The 22471-nt window shown below is 44.6% G+C and overlaps 1 protein-coding gene across 1 annotated transcript in view; it reads left to right on the forward strand.

Moving 5' to 3' along the window:
• The window catches only part of LOC148004561 (ubiquitin-conjugating enzyme E2 R2-like), a 34241-nt gene extending 21822 nt beyond the window's left edge, over positions 1-12419 (forward strand). The window contains exons 4-5 of the mRNA XM_087559463.1: positions 4016-4150; positions 12074-12419. Coding sequence (XP_087415589.1) covers positions 4016-4150; positions 12074-12092 — 154 coding nt within the window. The 3' untranslated portion in view covers positions 12093-12419. The remainder of the gene's footprint in view (positions 1-4015; positions 4151-12073) is intronic.
• The last annotated feature ends 10052 nt before the right edge of the window (positions 12420-22471 follow it).

The following is a 22471-nucleotide window of genomic DNA, read 5'->3' on the forward strand; positions in this document are numbered from 1 at the left end:
GCTTACCTGTCTTTCGTGAGAGCTGTTTGATCTCCAGAGGCATGCCTCCCCAATCTTAGGGGGCTTTTGTGGTTGCTGCTGCTGATGTTTCTGAGACAGGGTCTTTCTACATAGCTCTGGCTATCCTAGAACTTACTATGTAGACCAGGCTGGCCTTTCAGTCTTAGTTTTTAGACTTTGCACTTTTGTGCAGTTCACCAGGGAATCCTTGTTTTTGCATTATGTCCTGGGAACATCAGCAACAGCATCCCAGCACTGCTCAGCCGACACCATTAAAATGTCACAGTTGCTTTAGCAGCATAAAGAGAAAGACCCAATATGTCAACCATTGAAACTACTTTTTTTACCATGTGTTGCTTCCAGTTAGAACTGGATTCTTTCCCTGATGTCCTCTCTAAATATCTTTTCCATGTTGAAATATACAATAAGGACAGTATTAACTGGGTTATCTTTTGGTATTACTGTCTGCCTTTTCAAAGATCCTTCTAATTAGCAGAGTCAGGGTAGAATATAGAGCTGATGTCAGTGACAGCAGCACTATGTGGAGTTTACCTCTGACAGATTATACTAAACCTGTAAACCCCGTCCACCAATCCCTGGGTTACGCTCAGGTTTTTAAGAACGAGCTCTTTTTGCTTTCTCAATGCTCTTCGGGGTGGGTGGGTATGGCCTGGGGAGGGAAACACAAGGCCAGGCTGTTTTCTGTTTATTTCTTTAGTTCACTCGCTTACTTATGTATTTAAATATTTATTTAGAAACAAGATCTCACTATATGGCCTTGACTGGCTAAGAACTTGCTGTGTAGACCAGGCTGGCCTCAAAGCAGACATGCCATTCCCTCTCTCCCTTGTGACTCCCTTGGTTTCTGTGAGAGCCAGGCTCTCGATCTGGCTCCTGCACCTCAGGTGTGTTGAGATTGCACACATCGACTCCTCCCTGCCTGCTAGGTGGCTTAGCCAGATGGTTGCTGGAAAACAGGTTTTTTAAAAAATCTATTTGATTTTTAATTATGCATTTGTGTATCTGTCTGTGGGTATATGCATGTGACCAAAAAGACCAGAGGTTTCAGATCCTTAGGAGCTGGAGTTAGCGACTGTGTGAGTGCCTGATGTAGGGTTGTGTGTGTTGGGTGCTACATAGCAGATTTGGGTCTAGAACAACAGTACTTGCTCTTAGCCACTGAGTCCTCTCTCTATCCCCGAAACATATTTGAGAATTTCTTTTTTTAATTTATTCTCGCTCTCTGTCTCTCTCTGTCTCTGTCTCTGTCTCTCTCTCTCTCACACACACACACACATACACACACCCCTCTCTCTGTCTCTCTGTCACTCTGTCTCTCTGTCTCTGTTTCTCTCTCTCTCACACACACACACACAAACCCCTCTCTCTGTCTCTCTCTCTCTCATACACACACAAACACACCCCTCTCTCTGTCTCTGTCTCTCTCTGTCTCTGTCTCTCTCTCTCTCACACATACACACACACACACACACACACACACACACACACACATACACACACACACAGACACCTCTCTCCTCAGAGTAAGACCAGACCTCCCAAGTATAATGGCTGAGACCAGGCACAAACCCTCCTTGCAGCCCAGTGGGAGGATCACAGTCCAGGAGCAGGCAAGAGAGTCAGAGATGAGACCCACAAGAACACTGAGCTACACAACCATAACATACAGACAACCTGGCACATACCCACGCAGATTGTAATTGTCACTTCCCTCTCTGAGCCTCTATGTATGTTTCTGTGGGCTGTGTTCTCCTGGTGTCCTTGACCCATCTGGCTCCCATATTTCCTTCTCCCCCATTTCTATGGGGTTCGTGAGGGAGGAGCCTGATGGAGACCTCCAGTCTGGACTAGCACTCCCCTTAGTGTCTGGCCGTGAGCCTCTGTATCAGTCCCCTCTGCTGCCAAGAAGCCACTTTGATGAGAAGTAGGTGAGGCATCACTAGGAATCATTTGTTTTTTGTTTTGTTTTCCCATCATAGGTCTCTGGGCTGTCCAGTTAGTGTCAGGCATAGTCTTCCTCTTGTGGGGTGGGCCTCAAAGAAGACCAGTCATTGGTTGGCCACTCCCACCAGTTCTGTGCCACCTTTACCCAGGTGCATCTGCAGGAAGAACAGATTGTAGGTGGAAGGTCTTGTGGCTGGGTTGGTGTCCTAGGCCCACCACTTGGTTACAGAAGACGGTCTGTTCAGGCTCCGTATCCTCCGTTACTAGGAGTCCTCCCTAAAGTCATCCTCGTGGGTCCGGGGAGCTTGCACTACACTAGGTTGCCACATCACCCCATAAATGCTCTCCAGTTCCTGCAGTCTCTCCTTGTGCTCTCTGTGTCCCCCACCGTGCCCTGATCCCTCTTATTTCCCTCCTCAGCAGAGTCTACTCCCTTCCTATTTCCCTTCCTAGGGAGAGCCCTACTTGTTATGTAGCCAGCCTCCTGGGTCTGTGGACGTTAGCATATTTGCCCTTGACAGCTCATATGCACTTCCTGACGAGTACGTTCCACGATGTCTTTCTGGGTCTGGGTTACCCCACTTGGGATTATCTTTTCTAGTTCCATTCATTTGCCTGCAAATTCCATGATATCATTTTCTTAACAGCTGAGTAATACTCCATTATATAAAGGTATCACATTTTCTTTATTTATTCCTCAATTCAGGGACATCTGGGTTGTTTCCCACTTCTGGCTATTATGAATAAAGCTCTGGCTATTATGAATAAAGCTGTGAACATAGTTGACCATGTGTCCTTTTGGAAGGATGGATCCCCAAGAGTGGTATAGCTGGGTCTTGAGGTAGATCTAGTCCCAGTTTCTGAGGAACTGTCATACATGTTTACACTCCCCCCAGCAATGGAGGAGCGCTCCCCTTGCTCCTCATCTTCACCAGCCTGAGCCATCCATCCCTTGTGGTTTTGATCTCGGCCATTCTGACAGGTGTGAGGTGGACTCTCAGGGCCATTTTGTTTTGCATCTCTCCGATGGCTGAGATGCTGGAACATTTCTTTAGGTGTGTCTCAGCCATTTGGGATTCTTCTATTGAGAATCCTGCTTACCTCTGTGTCCCAGAGTTGGATTATATGGTTTGTTGATGTCCAGTTTCTTGAGTTCTTTATATAATTTTGGATATTGGCCCGCTGTTGGATGTGGAGTTAGTGAAAATCTTTTCTATTCCTGTAGGCTGCCGTCTTGTCCTATTGAAAGTGTCCCTTTTCTTACAGAAAAATTTCAGATTCATGAGGTCACATTTACTAATTGTCGATCTCAGCACCCATGCTATTGTTGCTGTGTTGAGGAAGTTGTCTCCTAAGGCTCTCCCCACTGTCCCCTCTGTCAGGTTCAGTGTGTTTGGCTTTATGCTGAGGTCTTTGATCCACGTAGATTTTGGTCTGTGCAGGGTGGTAGCTATGGACCCATATGCATTCTTCTATGCAGACGTCCAGTTAGAGCACAGCATTTGATTTCTGAGTTTGTCTTTGTTGGATGGGTATTTTGTTTCTTGGTTTCTGTTATTTGTGGCCTGCGTTGAACTGGGGGGTCTCCACTAGAGTTCAGGGCTGAGTTCTCGAGCCTCTGATCCAGCAGGGAGGTTCTGGGGACACAGAGTAGTCCTGTGTGGGTGGCCTACCTGGAGTTCTGGTGGTTGAAGTGGCTTCTGGTCCTAAGAAAAGAAATGACATTTACTGTGTGTATTTATATTTGCATGTTGTGGCGTGGAAGTATAAATCAGCTTGTGGGGCATTCTCGTCCTCTGTCCTTTTCACTCAATGATCCACGCAGAGCATCAGGCTTGGTGGCAAGTTCCTTTACCTGCTGGGCCATCTCACTGGCCCCTGAAAACAAAATTGCATAATCCACTTTTCATAAGTCATCAAATATTATGACCTCAAATTTGCATCAGAAATTTTTTAAGGGGAAAAACTTTAAAACTGTAGTTTCTTAAAAACTGTGCTTGTGGATATGATGGACGTGGAGCTTCACTGTGGGTTCTTCTTTCCTTCTCAGGACTATCGTGCTGAGTGTAATCTCCCTGCTTAATGAGCCCAACACCTTTTCCCCAGCCAATGTGGATGCTTCAGTCATGTTCAGGAAATGGAGGGACAGCAAAGGAAAGGACAAGGAGTACGCTGAGATCATTAGGTAAGGCATTCTGGATCTAAGGGGTTAAGTTCAAACTTCAATATTCTGCGTACTTTAAAACAATTCTCAGTTGTATTTATGGAGTAGTAACCTGATGAATTTAGCTATTGAAAGAGAACCCAAAACAGAAACAAAGCACAGTAAAAAAAAAATAAGTAAAGAGAACTCACTGGACAGGAGTATAGAACTTCTGGGCTTTATGGTCCAGACTGACAGCTAGTGTCTAGCCGTAGAGTCTGTCATTCTATCTGGGGAAGGAGAAATGGCTGAAGAAAGACATTTTTGTGAATGGACATACTCTCATTTTCACATCTTTGGCCATTAGTTACCTCACATTGCATTTAGCTCTGAGACACACGTAAGTCATGCATCTTGTTAAACAGGGAATTCTGTTACCAAATAAGACAAGAGTGAGTGGCTGTGTACCAGGCATGGCATCTGCCAAACACAAAGGAAAAAGTTGAGTTTTTACATATGTAGATGGCATGTAGACAAAACACACTGTAAACACAGTGATGTAAAACAAAAAACAAAAGGACAACCAAAAAAAAAAAAAAAACAAAAACGAAAACCAACAAGGAATGGTGGGTTAAGAAGAAACTTTAAACATAGTAGAAATCTGAAAACTGGATAGGCATGAGCCAAGGAAAAATAACCAGAAGGAAGAAACATACAGAATGGAAGAGAGGAGGCAGCTGGTTAGGACTTTTTAAAAACTCTGATGTCCAAGTATGGAGAAAAAAGGCATGTGACACATGAAGTAGGCAGACAGGGGACAACCATGCCAAGCTCTGCACAGAGTATTAAAGATCAGAAGCTTCATTCTGAAAACGGTGCTGTGCCACAAAGGTCTCAGGCATTGTAGAATTATCACAAAATATACATTATAACGTACAGACAACAAATTAGAAAATCAAGAGAACATGAAAAAGGCCAGTGGCCTCCGAATTTGGGGTGAGTGCAGCTTGATTTAAATTAACAGCAGAGAAAAGGAAATAAAATGAAAGGGTTCTGAACCTAGTCACAGAGGACAAATTCAGGACTAAGGTGAGGGTTAGTCTGGGAAGACTGTGCAGGGAAGAATAGGGATGTAGCAAAGATGTTTGCCTTTTTAATTTTCACTTTTTATGCTTGTGGGGTTTATTTAGGAGTTCTTTGAGAATATCCCAGAATTAGTTACTTTCTGCCAACTTCTCCCAGATCCATCCCGCTTCCCTACCCTCCCAACCTCCCTCCCCCTCCCTTCCCCCTCCCCCATCCTTCCCTCCCTCCCTCCCTCTTTCTCTCTTTCTCTCTCATTGTGTCTATTTGTAGTGCCCATATAGTCATGGATGTGTGGCCTTCCACTGGAGTTTAGTTGACTTACCAGTGGTTGTCTTGGTTAGGGTTTTACTGATATGAACAGACACTGTGACCACGGTAACTCTTATAAAGACAACATATAATTGGGGCTGGCTTACACTTTCAGAGGTTCAGTCCATTATCATCAAGGTGGGAGCATGGCAGTGCCCAGGCCCGCATGGTGTAGGAGAAGCTGATAGTTGTTCACCCTATTTTGAGGGCAAATAGGAGAAGACTGGCTTCCAGGTTGCTAGGACAAGACCATACCCACAGTGACACACTTCCTCCAACAATGTCACACCTATTTTACCAAGGGCGCACCTCCTAATGGTGCCAAGCCATGGGCCAGTCACATACAAACCACCACAGTGCTTAATAAGTGTGGATGCTTCAGATCTTCTTAGAAGAGGGAACAAAAATACTCACAGGAGGAAATATGGAGACAAAGTATGGAGCAGAGACTGCCCTACCTGGGAGATCTATCCCATATACAGACAATATTGTAGATGCCAAGAAGTGCATGCTGACAGGAGCCTGATATAGCTGTCTCCTGAGAGACTCTGCCAGAGCCTGACAAATATAGAGATGGATGCTCATAGCCAACCAGTGAACTGAGAACGGGGTCCTCAATGGAGGAGTTCGAGAAAGGACTGAAGTAGTTGAAGGGGTTTGCAACCCCATAAGAAGAACAATATCAACCAACCAGAACCCCCAGAGCTCCTAGGGACTAAACCAGCATACCAAGAGTACACAGGATGGACTTATGGCTCCAACCGCATATGTAGCAGATGATGGCCTTTTTGGGCATCAATGGGAGAAGCCCTTTGTCCTGTGAAGGCTAGATGCCCCAGTGTAGGGGAATGTAGGTGTGGGGAGGTGGGAGGGAGCAGGTGAATGGGTGAGGGAGCAACCTCACAGAAGCAGGGGGAGGGGGGATGGGACAGTGGGTTTCTGGAGGGGGAACTGGGAAAGGGGTAACATTTAAAATGTAAATAAAAAATATATCCAATAAAAGAAAAAATAAAGAACGATTACTGTCCATCTCCCAGTGGCTACAGCTGACCAAGGTGAATCGAGTCAGAGCCTTGAGCACCTGCTGGAGCCTTAGCTGGAACATCTGTACTCTACCCTTCTTCCTAAGGCCTTGTGGAAGATGGACAGAAAGATTGTAAGAAGCAGCGAGTGAATGCAAGAAGCTGTGTCCTCCGGACACAACACGGCAGCTGGACAAAAGCATTCACAGTGGCTATGACAGCAAGCACAAGCCCAGTGCAAGTTCAAATTAGACCAAGTCCTCTGCTCTTTTTAATATAGAAACTAAGAGTAGCATCTAGGCAGAACAACGGAGGTGGGGCTTTAGCACACAGTAGTTAGTTAAAGCAGGGGCCCCATAGTCACTCAGGTCCCTGTACTATTCTGTCTCAAGATCTGTTTTAGAAAGCAAACACTCTGATTTGTGGTACCTTGGGCCCCACAACTAAGTCTGATGGGCTCTTGGTTTAATATTTACAATCAGTGCCACGTGTTGGAATTCAGAAGGAATATTGTTGCATAGCAGCTTTCTCTGCTATTGGAACACTCTATCCTACAGACGGCTTCTTAAACAGGCAGATAAACAACTCAAAGTAGATTTAGGAAATACCTGAAACTGACCAGATTCACCAGGCCCCTCCCTGCCAGACTGAGCAATAGAAGCTGAGATTCCCTCTCAGACCAAATAAGGGGAACTGCAAATAAGACTCTTGAGACCACACAGGCTGCCTGGAAAAAAGCAGAAAGCAGCTGAGCTGCCTGGAAGAGGTTTAGACCAGAGGTACCTGGAAAGGTCACACTCTAACCTGTGCAGGGTGCTCCAGTTTCCCAGCTGTCACTCATACAGAGTGGGCCTAAATGATGCAGCTGCCTTTGAGACATTTGTGTTCTTACAAGTAACCCCTCACCCATATATATATATATATATATATATATATATATATATATATATATGTATATGTATATGTATATGTATATGTATATGTATATATATATATAGTGTGTGTATGTAGGTATGTATATGTATATACACACACAAATACATATGCCTATAAGTAGGTCCAATAAAACTCATTGCCCTACCAAGTTGGTCTTCAGTCATGTCCATACTTTTGTCTCCTGTGGGTTCCCAATGTGGGTTGAAGAGACATTTGTGCTGCATCTTCCCAGGACAACTTTATCACACAGCAAATATCTGCTCCATTCTGCAGGCATCTCTAGCCCTCTAGGAAATGTGGTGGGTGCTCTATATCCATGGGCTTTTAAGGGGTGAGAACTCCATCTCTTTGCAGTCTCCTGGAATCTCTCTTAGGGAAGAAGTAAACGTGGCTCCCTGTCAGCTTCAGCTATGTTCTTGGCACAATTGTGACACAAAGGCCACCTAGCCCAGTTTCTTCTTCTCTGAAACCTCATGAGCTGGGTCTCCATTGCTTGTGTTTCTTAGGCATTCTGGTCTTCTAAATCCCCATGGATGACAATAAGTTTTTCACATTCTTCACACCTTCCAGTTCTGCAAGCCTCGATCTATAGGGTCAGGTTAACAGAGGGTCAGCCTATGATCTATAGGGTCAGGTTAGCAGAGGGTCAGCCCACTGCTCAGTAACAATATTTCTGTATTAGCTACTTTTCTTGCTGTGAGGATGATAAAATACTGGACAAAGGTGATGTGCCGAGGAAAGGCGCTCTTATTTTGCCTGTAGTTTGAGGATATTGTCTACCATGGTGGGGAAATCATGGCCAGTCCATGGAATTGTTCCACTCGCACCCACAGTGCAGGTCCCACCCATCAAGCTTCCCTGCAATGTCCTTACATACACACTCTGGAGGTTGTTTCCTAGGTGATCCTAAGGCCTGTCAAACTGAAAATCGAAATTAACCATCACAGCATTGTAATTAGTACCATGTGTGTCTGGAGGTAGGCGCAGGACGCTCGAGGCCACACCAATCCTATCCACACTGTGGAAGCAGAGGATAAAGAGCAATACTCATGCCATGGTATTTTATAAGAGCAACAGAAAAGCAACCAGTACAGATAGGGTGTGTTAAAATAGCACAAGTATCTTTAGAATATGAAATACCCAACCTAAGTGTACTGAACACTTGGTCCCCAGATGGTGGCCTCTCTGGGAAGGTTGCTCAGCCTTTGGAGGTAGCTCCTCACTAAAGAAAATGGGTCGGTGGAGGTGAGCCTTGAGATTCTGTAGCCTTGTCACACTTTGTTCTTTGTCCTGCTCTGCTTCCTGAGTGGTGCTGAAAGGAGACAGTAAGCCTCCTGCTCCTACTCATCCCTTCCCTTCTCACCAATGTCTTCCTGAATTACAAGCCAAAATAAGACTTTCCCTCCTTCAATTGCTTTAGTAGGGTGTGTTATAACAGGGAAGCAAGGCAACAAGCCACATTGCTCTACTTATCTCTTTGTTTTGCATGAGTCCTATCTGTACAAGGGCCAGAGGACTACCTCAGGTGTCTTTCTCAGGATGCACTTCCTTTGAGACAGGGTTTCCTTTTAGCCTGGAGCTAACTAATTAGATATACCCTAAAGATACGCCTGTCTCAAATGGCTAAGTTCAAAAACTCAGGTGACAGCATATGCTGGCGAGGATGTGGAGAAAGAGGAACACTCCTCCATTGTTGGTGGGATTGCAGACTGGTACAACCATTCTGGAAATCAGTCTGGAGGTTCCTCAGAAAATTGGACATTGAACTACCTGAGGACTCAGCTATACCTCTCTTGGGCATATACCCAAAAGATGCCCCAACATATAACAAGGACACGTGCTCCACTATGTTCATAGTAGTCTTATTTATAATACCCAGAAGCTGGTAAGAACCCAGATGCCCTTCAACAGAGGAATGGATACAGAAAATGTGGTACATCTATACAATGGAATACTACTCAGCTATCAACTACAATGACTTTATGAAATTCATAGGCAAATGGATGGAACTGGAAAATATCATCCTGAGTGAGGTAACCCAATCACAGAAAAACACACATGGTATGCACTCATTGATAAGTGGCTATTTGCCCAAATACTCGAATTGCCCTAGATGCACAGAACACGTGAAATTGAAGAAGGATGATCAAAATGCGAATGCTTTATTCCTTCTTTAAAAGGATAACAAGAATACACTTAAGAGGGAATAGAGAGGCAAAGTTTAGAACAGAGGCTGAAGGAACACCCATTCAGAGCCTGCCCCACATGTGGCCAATACATATACAGCCACCAAACTAGATAGATGGATGAAGCAAAGAAGTGCAGGCTGACAGGAACCAGATGTAGATCTCTCCTGAGAGACACACCTAGAATACAGCAAATACATAGGCAAATGCCAGCAGCAAACCACTGAACTGAGAACAGGACCCCCATTGAAGGAATCAGAGAAAAGACTGAAAGAGCTTGAAGGAGCTTAAGACCCCGTATTAACAGCAATGCCAACCAACCAGAGCTTCCAAGCCACTACCCAAAGATTATACATGGACTGACACTGGGCTCCAACTGCATAAGTAGCAATGAATAGCCTAGTAAGAGCACCAGTGGAAGGGGAAGCCCTTGGCCCTGCCAAGACTGAACCCCAGTGAACGTGATTGTTGGGGGGAGGGTGGTAATGGGGGGAGGGTGGGGAGGGGAACACCCATAGAGAATGGGAGGGGGAGGGGTTAGGGGGATGTTGGCCCAGAAACCGGGAAAAGTTATAACAATCGAAATGTAAATAAGAAATATCCAAGTTAATAAAAATGGAGGAAAAGAAAAAAAGATATGCCTGTCTCCACTCTTCTGTGTGTAGCACTATGTAGCCCTGGTTTCCAGAGATAGACCTCAGGTCCTCAAAGCAAGAACTTTATTTATTGAGCTTTTTCTCCAGCCTCCTAATGCACATATGGTACTTCATTGGTTAAATATATGACTGTGTGAGAATCTTCATACCTGGTGCCCTGCTATTGGAACCTCCATGGTCCTGCTGGCATTGTCAATCATGCTGCATGCTGTCCTAAGCCAGCAGCAACTGTGTCCCCTTTTCCATTGCCGTTTTCTCTCACATGTAGCTAAGGGCTGGCTCACCATGACACCCCATTCTCCCCAATAATTCCAGCTGTATTGTAACAGAGCAGAAACTGACGTGGTCTGGATTATCACCTATGTGAACTTGTTCTCCAAAATTGATATTTACCTGATTTCTAAGGTAATGTGTTGAGCTGAGTTTATGAGCCATGAACCCCAGGTACATGAAGTCAGGATCTCCCACTCATAGGTATAATTGGTAATTGAGGCCTGGAAATTCTTGTGTGGACTGTGCTGTTCATTGTAGTTTAATTGACAGTACTGTGTAACTGTTTCCTCTGTGTCGAATGTAGTCGTTGCCATCTTGATTCAGTATCATGACTCACAGAGACCCCCATGTGCCCTGTTAGCATGCTCTCCAGAGAGAGATGAGTTCTTGGGGCTCCTGTGAGATCTTCAGGAGTAGCCTCTCTCCCCTGTGATCCCAGTCCTGACTCCATAGGGGTAAACGCGTGACCAGAATAAGGCTTCTCTGGGGGCATAGCTACCCAGAAGTTCCCTCAGGGTCTTCCCAGCAGTGTCACTGCCTTTGGGTCACTTATACTTCTATTAGTATCTCCCATAACTTAATTGGCTCACCAAACTGGACCTGAAGAGAAAATTCTTTGGTCAGATTCTTCTCAACAGCCTTTATTGCAGGACCACCTCATTGTTGATATGGGGACCGCCAGCAGCAAGGGCGCTCACCTTATAAACATAACAGACTATGGTTGTATACTTTTCCTCCAGGGATTGGTGGAGCATGAAGCACCTCATTAGCATGAATATCGCCCCGGCCTGATAGCTGCCGGAGGTATGCCAACACATGTGCTGCACAGGTGTTTACCACAATCGAGTACCGGATGTTGGTGCCATCTTTTTAGACCACATCGCTCCCTACAAGGAATGTTATTTTGGCTTACAGTTTGTGGGAACACAGTCCATCGTGTTGGTGAGGAAGGACAGTGGCAGGACGGAGAGGGTGCGGGGCACATTATATCCATACTCAGGAAGGAGAAAAGGATGAGCAACCAACCGGTGAAGCCAGGCTAATAAACCTTGAGGCAATTCCCCACATGAACCCACTTCCTCCTCCAAGCCACCACCTTCTGCAGATTTCACATCCTTCCTTAGAGAGCCTCCAGATGAAGACCAAGTCTTCAAACATGAAGGGCTATGCAGGACATTTCACCTTTGACACAACAGGAGGGGTATCAGAAGAAGAAAGAAAGCTAATAAGCAGGTTGCTGTTGTGCATTGTATAACATGAGGGCTGCCTTCCTGGGGACTTCTCCCTTGAGGAACATGATGTTTTCTTATTTCCACCAGGCAGCACAAGACCATAACCAGAAATTTGGAGCCACATTTAATTATTAAATACTATCTAGGACAATGGACAATGGTCAGATCCAAATTCAGGATTCCCAGAGTAGCCAGAACTACTTTATTCAGAGACTTCTAGAGGCAAAACCCACAAGGCTATGTGCTTTCTGTCTTTGTCCAACAGGGGCAAGCATCCATCATGATGTACCTCCTGCCTACTTCTGATGAAGCACATGCTGTGCAGTTGGGGCAACCAAGTTGGCTTAAAGAAGCAAGAACATGTGGCCTATTATCTTACATGACCAACATCCCCCAGCACTCCAGGCACATAGAAGGAGAAAGAAATGTGAAAATTTTCTCACTTTTCATATGCCTTAAATCATTTTCTCTTCATACTTTTATAACTTACTTAAGCTTTTATATCCCCAGATATGAAATTACTTTCTTTGACTCTCATAACTTTCATAAACTGTAAACCATTTTTTCCTCTTTAACCATTTCTCATAATACAGTTGTTGATTGCTGAGAGCAGTCCTTTATTGTGGGGATAATCTTCTTGTGCATTGTGTAAAGGTTTCTTTGTATTATTCAAATGTTGATTTCTGTACCAGCAGATTGCTGAGTACAGTCTGAAGATTGCTATCATTTTCATGAAGCATCACTTGTCTCAGTGTTTGCTTTAATAAGGAGCTGACAGCCTATGGCAGGGCAGGAGAGGAAAGGGGAACACCTGGGTAGAGAGAGAAACTCTGGGACAGAATAGTGTGTGTGTGTGTGTGTGTGTGTGTGTGTGTGTGTGTGTGTTGTGTGTGTGTGCATGTGTGTGTCTGTATGTCTGTGTGTGTATTTGTGTCTCTCTGTGTGTGGGGGTCTGTGTGTATATGTGTCTATGTGTGTGTGTGTGTGTGTGTGTGTGTGTAGTATTCACTAGCCAGACACGGAAGAAGAAACAGGTGCCAAGACTGAAGGAGAGATAACAGGACACGTGGCAGAATGTGGATTAGAATAAATGGGTCGATTCAGTTATATGAGCTAGTTGGGAATGAACCTAAACTATAAGGTCTAACCTTAATAAATAATAGTAAGTCTCTGTGTCGTTATTGGAGGCTGGTGGGTTGAGGCTGCCAGGTTGAGACAGTCTGGAAATAATTTATTATTTCTTTAAATAAAGGAATAATAAAAAGTTACATCAGAAACCTGTTTATCTTTTTGTGAAGCCTGTTAGCAAGGTAAACCTGTCTACCTTTTCTGAACAAGAGATCTTGTTTTTGTGATGTCCTCACTCCCTTGCTTGTGCTTCTGAATAAATGACCTATAGACTAGCCTGTGTCTGAGAATTTTCAGGGAGCCCATTTTAGGACAGATTATAAATACACATTTCACAGAAGGGGGAATAGGAGAGACCAACAGGCCTAGGGACAGAGGATCAACTTCAGTGCTCAGATATATTCAAACTACAGAGGGAAGCACCATTTTGTCTCAAAGTTTGGCAAAAAAAAAATTGTGGTTGTGTTTTGAGATAAGGTTTCAGGTGGCGCAGGACAGCCTCACACTGGCTCTGACCTCAAACTTCAGATCCTCTTGCTTTCAGTTCCTGAATGCTGGCTTAAGGCTATGATGGACATTGTTGATTATTGGCTTGACTGTCTAGAATCAGCTAAAACCCAAAAATCCAGGACTCCAGCCCTACACAGCCATTGTTGAGCTACTTGAACTACAGACTGCAAGCCACTCTAAGAAATCACACCAGCTCTGTCCCTGCAGTGAGTTGTGTAGGCTTAGGTTTTTCAAAATCTACTTTAATAAGAATCCTCAAATGCTTCGACCCACTCTCCTTCTAGTCCACTGTCCAAAGGTTGGAGAGAAAAATGGTAACTAGGACAAGGGTATGTGGACCAGAATAGAAGTAGGTCTTTGGGGGTGATTCCAGTCTTTGTTGTTGAGATACCAGCAGTCCAATTTGGTAGTGGTAGGATATCAAATACAGATCAGCAGTGGAGGTATGATCTAGCAGAAACAGACAGTCCTCCACTATGGGAGTGACCAGAACCAGCTGGGGTGCCAGGAGAAACTCTCTGCCATACCTCTCTCAATGAAGTGAAGATCAGTGAAGACTGAAGACCAACGAAACATTGCAAGGCTAGCTGTGCAAGCACCCCATCACTGTCTGTTGAGTCCTATGTATGTATACTCTCTCCAAACATCACCTGTCCTGCTGCAGGTCTTGCCTAAGCAAAATACCACATGAGTCTGCATCGCATGACACAAACAGAAACTTCCACTTCATAGCTGTGACTACTCTGCAGGCAGACGCCACAATACCAGATTCACGTGGTTTACTATAGGGATTGATCCCGGGACTTCAGTGTCCCAGGCAACCACTGTACTGCCTGAGTAGGATCCACAGACTAGAACTGTGGACTGTCTAAGGCACTGGGAGGATGTGGAGAAACTAATGTAGTTCTATGAATATGTCACCCAGCACGGTGCCCTGACATCTAAGCACAACTCCAGGGTTAGCAGTCCCCACTCACTCTCAACTCCATCCCACCTGACAGCTGAACAAGCTGTTCTTCAAGGCCTCTGGTGGCTTCCCTACCCTGGCCAGCTCTCTGCTCCCCTCCCTTCTCCTTTTGAACCTTTCTCCTGTAATCCATTCTTTTTCTGCCTTGCATTCAGTTGGCCACCTCTCTTACTGAATTGAGAATGTGAAAGGAAAACAATGTGCATGTGTTTCGTCTGTCTCAGTGAGGCAGTCCTCAGTGTGTGTCTGTGCACTCCACACCCCTATATGGCTTCCTCGCCTGTCTGCTCTCTAGGTTGCCTCTGTGCTGCCCATCTCTCCTACGCTGTAGTATCACTCACATCAACAAGAGTTGTAATCCGACACAAGAAACAGTGGAAGGGGGGAGGGGAGGAAGAATAAATAAAGGAAAGAAAATGTCTTTGTTTGAACTTCTCTTTCTATAGCTCATTTACAGCAGCATATCTCCAGGGAGTTGTTTATATTCTGCCTTCTTGTTGGGCCCATCAGCATTGACTGATGTCATCCTTCTTGAAGCCCTTGGAAAGCTTCTGTGTCTCTCGCTTGAGTCTTCCCTTGTGGCCTCCACTCTTCATTCAGCTATTTCCCCACCTTTCCAGTCACCTCATGTTTGTTTGGCCTGAGGCCCCAGCGCCTCTACCAGTTCTGCATGGACACATATCCCTTCTTCCATTTGCAGCAAGGCCACTGTCATGGCATCCTGTCTGGCCACTTCCTCTTTTCCTTGTTTCTCTGAAAGCTTCTCTCTACTGAACTGCTAGCGAGCAGGACCTTTCAAACAGCAATAACAAAAGCTCTGAGTCAGATCTCGTTCTTTTCTTTAAAATCCTTCCCACTCAAAACAGAACCCAAAGTTTCTAGGTGGTAGAGGAAATCCCATCTGATGGCTCCAGCTCCCTCCTGTTTCCTGTTTCTCCCTCCCTCCCTCCTTCTTCTCTCAGCTCCTCAATGCCATTTCCAGAACTGCCTTGTGTTTCCCATCTCAGGGTTCAGCTAATTCCTACCCCAGAATATTCCATTTCCAGATATCCACATGGCTACTCTCCCTCAATCTCATCTCTGTTCAAATGTCACTCCATTCTCAGAGAGTCTTCTGCTGAGCCCTCCATCTAAATAGCAACCTCGCCAGTCTCTGCCTTCCTATCCTGATTTATTTTCTTCTTTGCTTTATATAGAGCATTATATATTTATAGTGTCCTTTCTTCCCTTACTAAAACAGCGGGAAGCTGTATTTATTTTTGATTACACCCTGTTCCCATCCTCATTGTATTTAGCACAGATAGGTATCCAGTAAATCTATGCTGAATGAAGGAAAGAATAGACTCAGATCTAAGCCAACAGCTTCATCGCAGAACTTTTCACCACAACAAAGTACTTGGAGCAATATTAATGCCCTTGTGTGAGGTCCTGGAGAAATAAAATGAATAAAATGCTTTATTCAATTATTATAAGAAATAAACTATTTATGTGTCCAGCTATCAGTTTGGGTAGATCTGAAGAACACAAGTTCAGGTGGAAGGAAACAAGAGACTGAGAATAGGGAATAAATGAGAGAATGTCCAAGTAAAATAGATAAGTAGTAAGATACACTCGGATCACATTAAGGCTCCTCCGCAAACTGTCCGTGATGGGGTTCTCTCGGCTGAGTTCAATTGTATGCTCAAGTTTTAAAAGTAAACCAAAACCACAAAGTCTGTGAGGAAGAGGAGTTGTTTCTTACTTAACTGGAGACTGTAGGACCTGACTCCTTCGAAGTGCAGGTGAGAGCCAGGGACTGGGCTCATGAAAGTGGTGTGTCTCTGAAGGAGGCAAAGAATGAGAAAACTCAGTCCTCTGCAAGAGGTTGAAACAGGAGGAGGAGGTAAGCTACAAAAAGAAAAAATCCAGGACAACGCACAGAGGGCCCTACAGTGTGTAAAGCAGGAGAAGCGAAACCATCGATAAAACCTCCGAGCCTTGAGTATGTCAGGCCAGGGTTCTACCTCTGAGCTACACTCTGCCCTCTGTAATTATACCTCCTTTTATTTAAATGAACAAGTATTATACAGAAGGTAGTCTTGATATTGAAAAAATTAATTTTGAAAAGAATGCTTTAGACTCTCCTCATAACCAAAACGGTAGAGCATTTACGTTTTAAAAATGAATAATCTTTTAAACAATGACTTTTATTTAAATTTGAAAAAGCGCAGGAGATAGCCGAACAGTCAGTGCTTCAAATGTGTAAGCAAGACTACAGTCTGGTCCTGTGAGCCTCAGTTGCATAGACATTCCAGTCTGTTCTGTGTGTTATCTTCAGGTAGGTTTTAGATTTCATAATGAATAGAAATGTGAAGATCAAAGACACAAATCAAGAAATTCATTCCCAGGTAGAAGTTACGCCAGGTGCAGCCATTTTGTGAACATTTATACATTCACATGAATCATACCTTACTTACCTTAGTTATCTGAGTCCATTTAGTCATAAAATGTAATTGTAGTACTATAAGAATGGCTACAATATCTAATACTTACACAGGCATTTTTTTCTCTGTTTTTTAACATGACATTGCTCATGAAACAGAGAGTGCAGCACAAAGGACCTGTTAGCCATGGGAATCCCAACTTTCCAGTCCCACCTTGTCTCCCTTAGATGTTCCAGAATTGTTCCTTGGCTGTTCTAGAGCCCCTCCCTCCCTTCCCACTTTCCAGAACTTTCAGAGTGAGCTCTCAACTTTTGACTGACTCACCCACCCACCTTAATACTCTGCCCATTGCTCCCTACCACTGCCCACAAAGCCTGGAAGACATACTTGCTGCTTCCCTTGACCACTTTTTACTTCCCTATCTCTGCCACAATGATCCCAGAATTCAGTTGTGATGACCACAGGGCCTTTGCATATGCTTCTTCCACAAACAAGAACACTACTTCCGTCCTTCCTCCTGATAATGATATTTACCTCCAGCTTCCTAGCTCACAGGTCTCTCCATAGGTATGGTACTGATATTCCAGTATGTTTGAGTAGATAGAAAACGTTCCTTCTTTATGCATCAATATTCTAGTGAGAGCGTCACAGTAATGTATAAATGTGCAGCACGACATGGGCCTTGGCATGTGTGCTAAGAAGAGAAAGAGGCAGCACTGGAGGGGTAACCTTGGTGTAGATATGGAGTAAGGAAAGGGCTTCAGGGCAGAGCCGTGGAGGTAGGATTGACACTTGGGACAGGTGGACAGAAAAGACTTCTCAGTTAAGCGGCATTTGATTGCAGCCGGAAAGAAGAGAGAAATCAAGGGTTTAATGAGGCAAACCCAGCAGGCAGTGTGAGATTAAGCCCAAAGTCCTGACACAGGCTGTTCTTCACAGTCTCTGGAAGAATAAGAGGCCAGCTATAGAGCAGGCTGAGCTGTGGACTGGGCAGCACAGTGGAGGAGCTGAGGTCTGGAGGCAGTGGGGAAGAGCTTACCTGATGTGGAGGCTGGGCGCTATACAAAGTAGTTTCCTGTGCAGAAGAAAGAGGGTAATGGTTGGGTCTGAAGGGATGAGATCCAGGATTCAAAGTATATTTCTGAAGAAGGACTCGGGCTGTTCGATGGGTCACAGCCAACAGTAGGCTCTGAGAGCCTGTGGGAGCCCACACCTCAAGAGTAAGGAATGGTGGAGGAGAAATGAGGGAATTCTAGGTTTTCACTGAGGGTAAAGCCAATGGGCTTCTTGGAGCCCTCTCTGGTCTGGGTCAGGCCCATTGTGTCCCTGCCTCAGATCTCCTCCAGGTCACAGGGTTGTGTCCTTTGTGTGGTTTTGAGATAAGAAACGTTGCAGCTGTTGATGGTCTTTCTGACCCAGAGAGGAATGAGATGGTCCAGGACAAGGAGGGTCCCTCTTCGGTCCTGCTTGGAGAACTACAGCAAGGCTAGAGGGATACACAGTGCAAATGGACAGAGTCACTGCTGGGTTTGCCCAGGTTATCGAGTGGGAAGGGAGGAGGACCCCTTGAGCTACACTCATGTTCTGTGCCACTGAGCCAAGGCCCAGAGGAGGAACATAGACACGGGGCTTCCATGTTGGGTTCTCATAACAAAGAAGAGCTTGGCCTGGGGCAAGATCTGAGCAGAATGTGATGGCCTGAGAAGAAATGGGATCGCAGTATGTGAGGACAGAGGTTTCATAAGGCACGTGGGACAGATCCCAGAAGCAGCACATGGCCCTAACTGTGTCTGCAATTCCATGGAATATTCACAACCCCCGCTTTGTCTTCTTCTGGCTCTGTGGCCAATGAACACTTGAAACGTGCCTCTGTGGCCAAGAAATGAAAATTTGATTTTGGGTTTGTTTTTGTTGTTGTGGTCTTTGGTGTTCTGTTTGGTTTTGTTTTTTGTTGTTTGTTTGTTTTGAAAGATTGACTGGACTTAAATGTAAAAATCCAATGTTGCTAGTGGTTGGTGCTGGGCACAAAAGCAGGAAATTTAGGCCAGAGACCAATGTTCTTTGTCTCATACAGCAGGGAAACTCTGAATTGTTTGTGTCCAGGAAGTTCCTGGAATCACCAAGAAGCCCAGACCCAGGAACTGTCCTCACAGGAGCTAGTGTGGGAAGGTAGAGGCAGAGACCCGCTGCCCACTGCACCCTTGGCTTCACCCAGTTAAGACCACCACTCCCCCTGCCTTTAACACAACTGCTGGGTAATGAGGGTAGCTGAATAGACACTGCCCTGAAAACACAAACACAAACAAAAACACCTGGAGTGTTCTTAGCAAAGAAGGATTCTGATAACAGGCTAACAGTAAGTCCATGCAAGAGTAATGGCTAGGTTTACATATTTAGCACCCAGTACCATGTGACTTTTAGGCATTTGTTTTGTTGTTTTGTTTTGAAACAGGGTCTCATAAAAACAGGAAGATCTCATGGGTAACCTTGAGTTTCTGATCCTTTCTGCCTCTTCCCCTGGGATTTCAGGCTCACCTGATTTTAGAGTCTGGGTTTCAGAGCAGTTTAGGCAAGCTTCCTATCAACTGAGCTATACCCTAGCCAGCCATGGATATCTTAAATGGAAATTCAATGACAGTTCAGAAAAACAGTGAGAGTGGCTAAAGCTGCCCTGTAATTCTTCCTTGGCACTGCTGGGGCCAACATGCTAGAGGCTCAAACTTCTTTAAAGAGCCACACTGTCATTTTGATACTACATGGCAACAGATCCCTTCTCAGCAGGTGAACTGGCTTGTGCTGGGTGGTACAGTGAGTAAGCAGTAGCACCTTTAAACAGAGGCTTCCTGTATTAGTTAGGGTTCTCTAGAGTAACAGAATCATAGAGAGAGTCTCTATCATCTATCTATCTATCTATCTATCTATCTATCTATCTATCTATATCTATCTATCCATCTATCTATCATATGTATATATGTGCATACCTATATGAATAATACATATATCATTATTTATATAGTATATATTGTTATATATAATTATTTATGCATATATGTATACATGTATTATATGTATACTATATGTGTATTATAGTATACATATGTACTTTATGTGTGTGTGCATGTATATTCTATATGTACATTATATGTGTATATGTATATTATATGTATATATTGCATATATATGATTTATCAGAATTACTTATAGGCTACAGTCCAGCTAATTCAACAACAGCTGGCTGTGAATGGAATGTCCAAGAATCCAGTTGTTGCTCAGTCCACAAGGCAGGATGTCTCATCATATCTGGTCTGCAGTATACACTGCAATCCTGAAGAAGGAGGTTCCAGTACCAGTGAAGGGATGGGTATTCTAGCAAGGTGAGGGTGAGCAACCAAAGAGCAGAAGTCTACTCTGTCTCTGTCTTTTACGTAGACTTCCAGCAGAAGGTTTGGCACAGATTAAAGGTTTTCTAATCTCAAGATCTGCATTAAAGATGTGTGTCTTCCTCAAAGGTCTGGACTAGAAGTGTACTCACCCACTTCAAACCAAGCAAAAAAATCTCTCATAGCTGTACCCTCCATTTCTGGATTATAGTTCACTCTGATTATAATCAAGTTGACCACCAATAACAGCCATTATGCTCACCAAAGTAAGAGGCTCAAGGAACCCACTCTATCTCAGCCCCAGCTCATTAAACACACAGGGGCACTCACTACTTGACCAGACCCCTGTGCTATGTAGCCCATGATACAGAGAGGCAGTGAGGAGTGAGTTCCCTGAGAGCCTTCCCCATCTGTGGCTAGTCAAGACTTTGGGCAATAATACTTCTCTGTGGCTCAGCTTCTGGGTGAAAAGGGACTGGTGATGACACCAAATGTTTGTGTGAGAACGGCCAGCTATTGGGCCCTGGCCGGTGCTCCTCATGCATCAACTTCTGCCTCTGCTATTCCTGTGTCCTTGTAACTCCTGAGAAAAGTGCATGAGGATGACTCCAGGAGCCAGTCAATCATCATTTCTTGAATTGATATTTTTAAAAAAATATTTAAAGCACTTTATTTAACCATGTGTCTAGTAGTCAATCCACAGTGGTGCATGGTAATGTCACTTTAGGAAGTTTGAGCCTTAATTATGTCTTACGGGAAGAAAGGAATTAGAGGTGTAGAGGTTCTTGACACTTAAAGCTCCAGAATCCAATCCAGCTGTTACTAATGCAGATACTCACGCAGGGTTGTAGGTATAAATATTGGAAATTTAAGCCAATGAAATAGGAAGATTGGACTAAACTTTACAGGAAGGTTCCCTGAGGGGGTTAATAAGTGTCCTTAGGTAAATTTGGGAAACCTGGGGTCAAGTTAAGTGGATTACTGCTATCTGTCCCAGAGGTCTACCTTCATGAATAGCAGTGTCTTTTTTCCTCTCCTTGTGATGAACTCTGCAAGCACATAGGTTATTGTGTCCTTCTCACTCTACCCTGAAGACACAGAGCAGGTTGCAGCCTGTCCCTGTCTGTCCAACTGTCCATTATAGTGACTCACACACTATACCCATTTTCATCTCTGGTCCTCCTATGGTACTTTTAGAGTTTGTGGTCCAGCTCTTCCCCTCTCCTTGACCTCCTCTCCATCGCTTGGAGGTCAGCAGCAATGTGAGACCCACTGCAAGTCCTTCCTGGGCTTCTCTTTGAGCTGATGCCCAAGACACTGTGCTGGGAAGCCAGCCCAGGATGCACCCTGGGGTGGGTGTGGCTGGCCCAGAAGGAAGCTTCCCTGAAAGGTGGGAAGACCAAGTGCTGTCTTCCCCAGCATTCACATGGTTAAGGTTGTAATCCCTGATGTGATATCCTTTGAGGGAAAGTTGAAGAGGTAAAGAGGGTGGGGCTCTGAGACCTCATGGTGGGACTAATGGCCTGATTTTTAAAAAGAGATCAAAACTCAAAATATGTATTTCTTTGTGAACCTAGCCTTTCACAGCTGAACTATCTCTCCAGCCCTATACTTAACCAAGAAGCTATTTGAAATTAATGCCCACTTGTAAGGGGAAATTCAGGTTTCTCCAGTGAGGTGTCACTGGGCATATCAACCACACTTAAGAACAGGTTCAGGAGTAGTTGTCCAACACAAAACAAACTCAATGTTTGTATAGTTTCTGTTTTATTTTGGCCATTATTTTCTTGGTTTTGTTTGTTTCAATTTTCATCTTTTTGGGTGTTTCTTTTTGTTTTTCAGAGAGAGGGAGGGGTGGAGGGAGGGAGGGAAAGGAGTGGGAGGGAGGAAGAGAGAGGAAGAGAGGAATAGCAGTATTAAAAGGAGAATTAGTACCTATAGAAAGTTTAGGGCAGAGGAAGAGGTGGGAAGGGCTAGTATGCTCGCATGGACTGGGAAATGTGGGATGGGTACTTTTTATACTGAAGGAGCCTGAAGGCCAGCATGAGCATTGGTGTGTTGACAGATACCACAGGTAGCCATTTGTCCCTCTGCCTTTGATAGATGGCAATGAGTTTCACAATTCCTGAGGAATGCTGGCTATTATCTAACCACCAGAAACCCTCCTGTAGTCCAGGCTGAGCTCATACCTGGATGTTTGGACTGCCTCTTGGAGTCAGGGGAATTGGAGTTTCCTTTGGCTCTGACATTGAACT

Source organism: Rattus norvegicus, chromosome 7 (genome assembly GCF_021556685.1).
Source record: "Rattus norvegicus strain SHRSP/BbbUtx chromosome 7, alternate assembly SHRSP_T2T, whole genome shotgun sequence".
In the NCBI taxonomy this organism is placed as follows: Eukaryota; Metazoa; Chordata; class Mammalia; order Rodentia; family Muridae; genus Rattus; species Rattus norvegicus.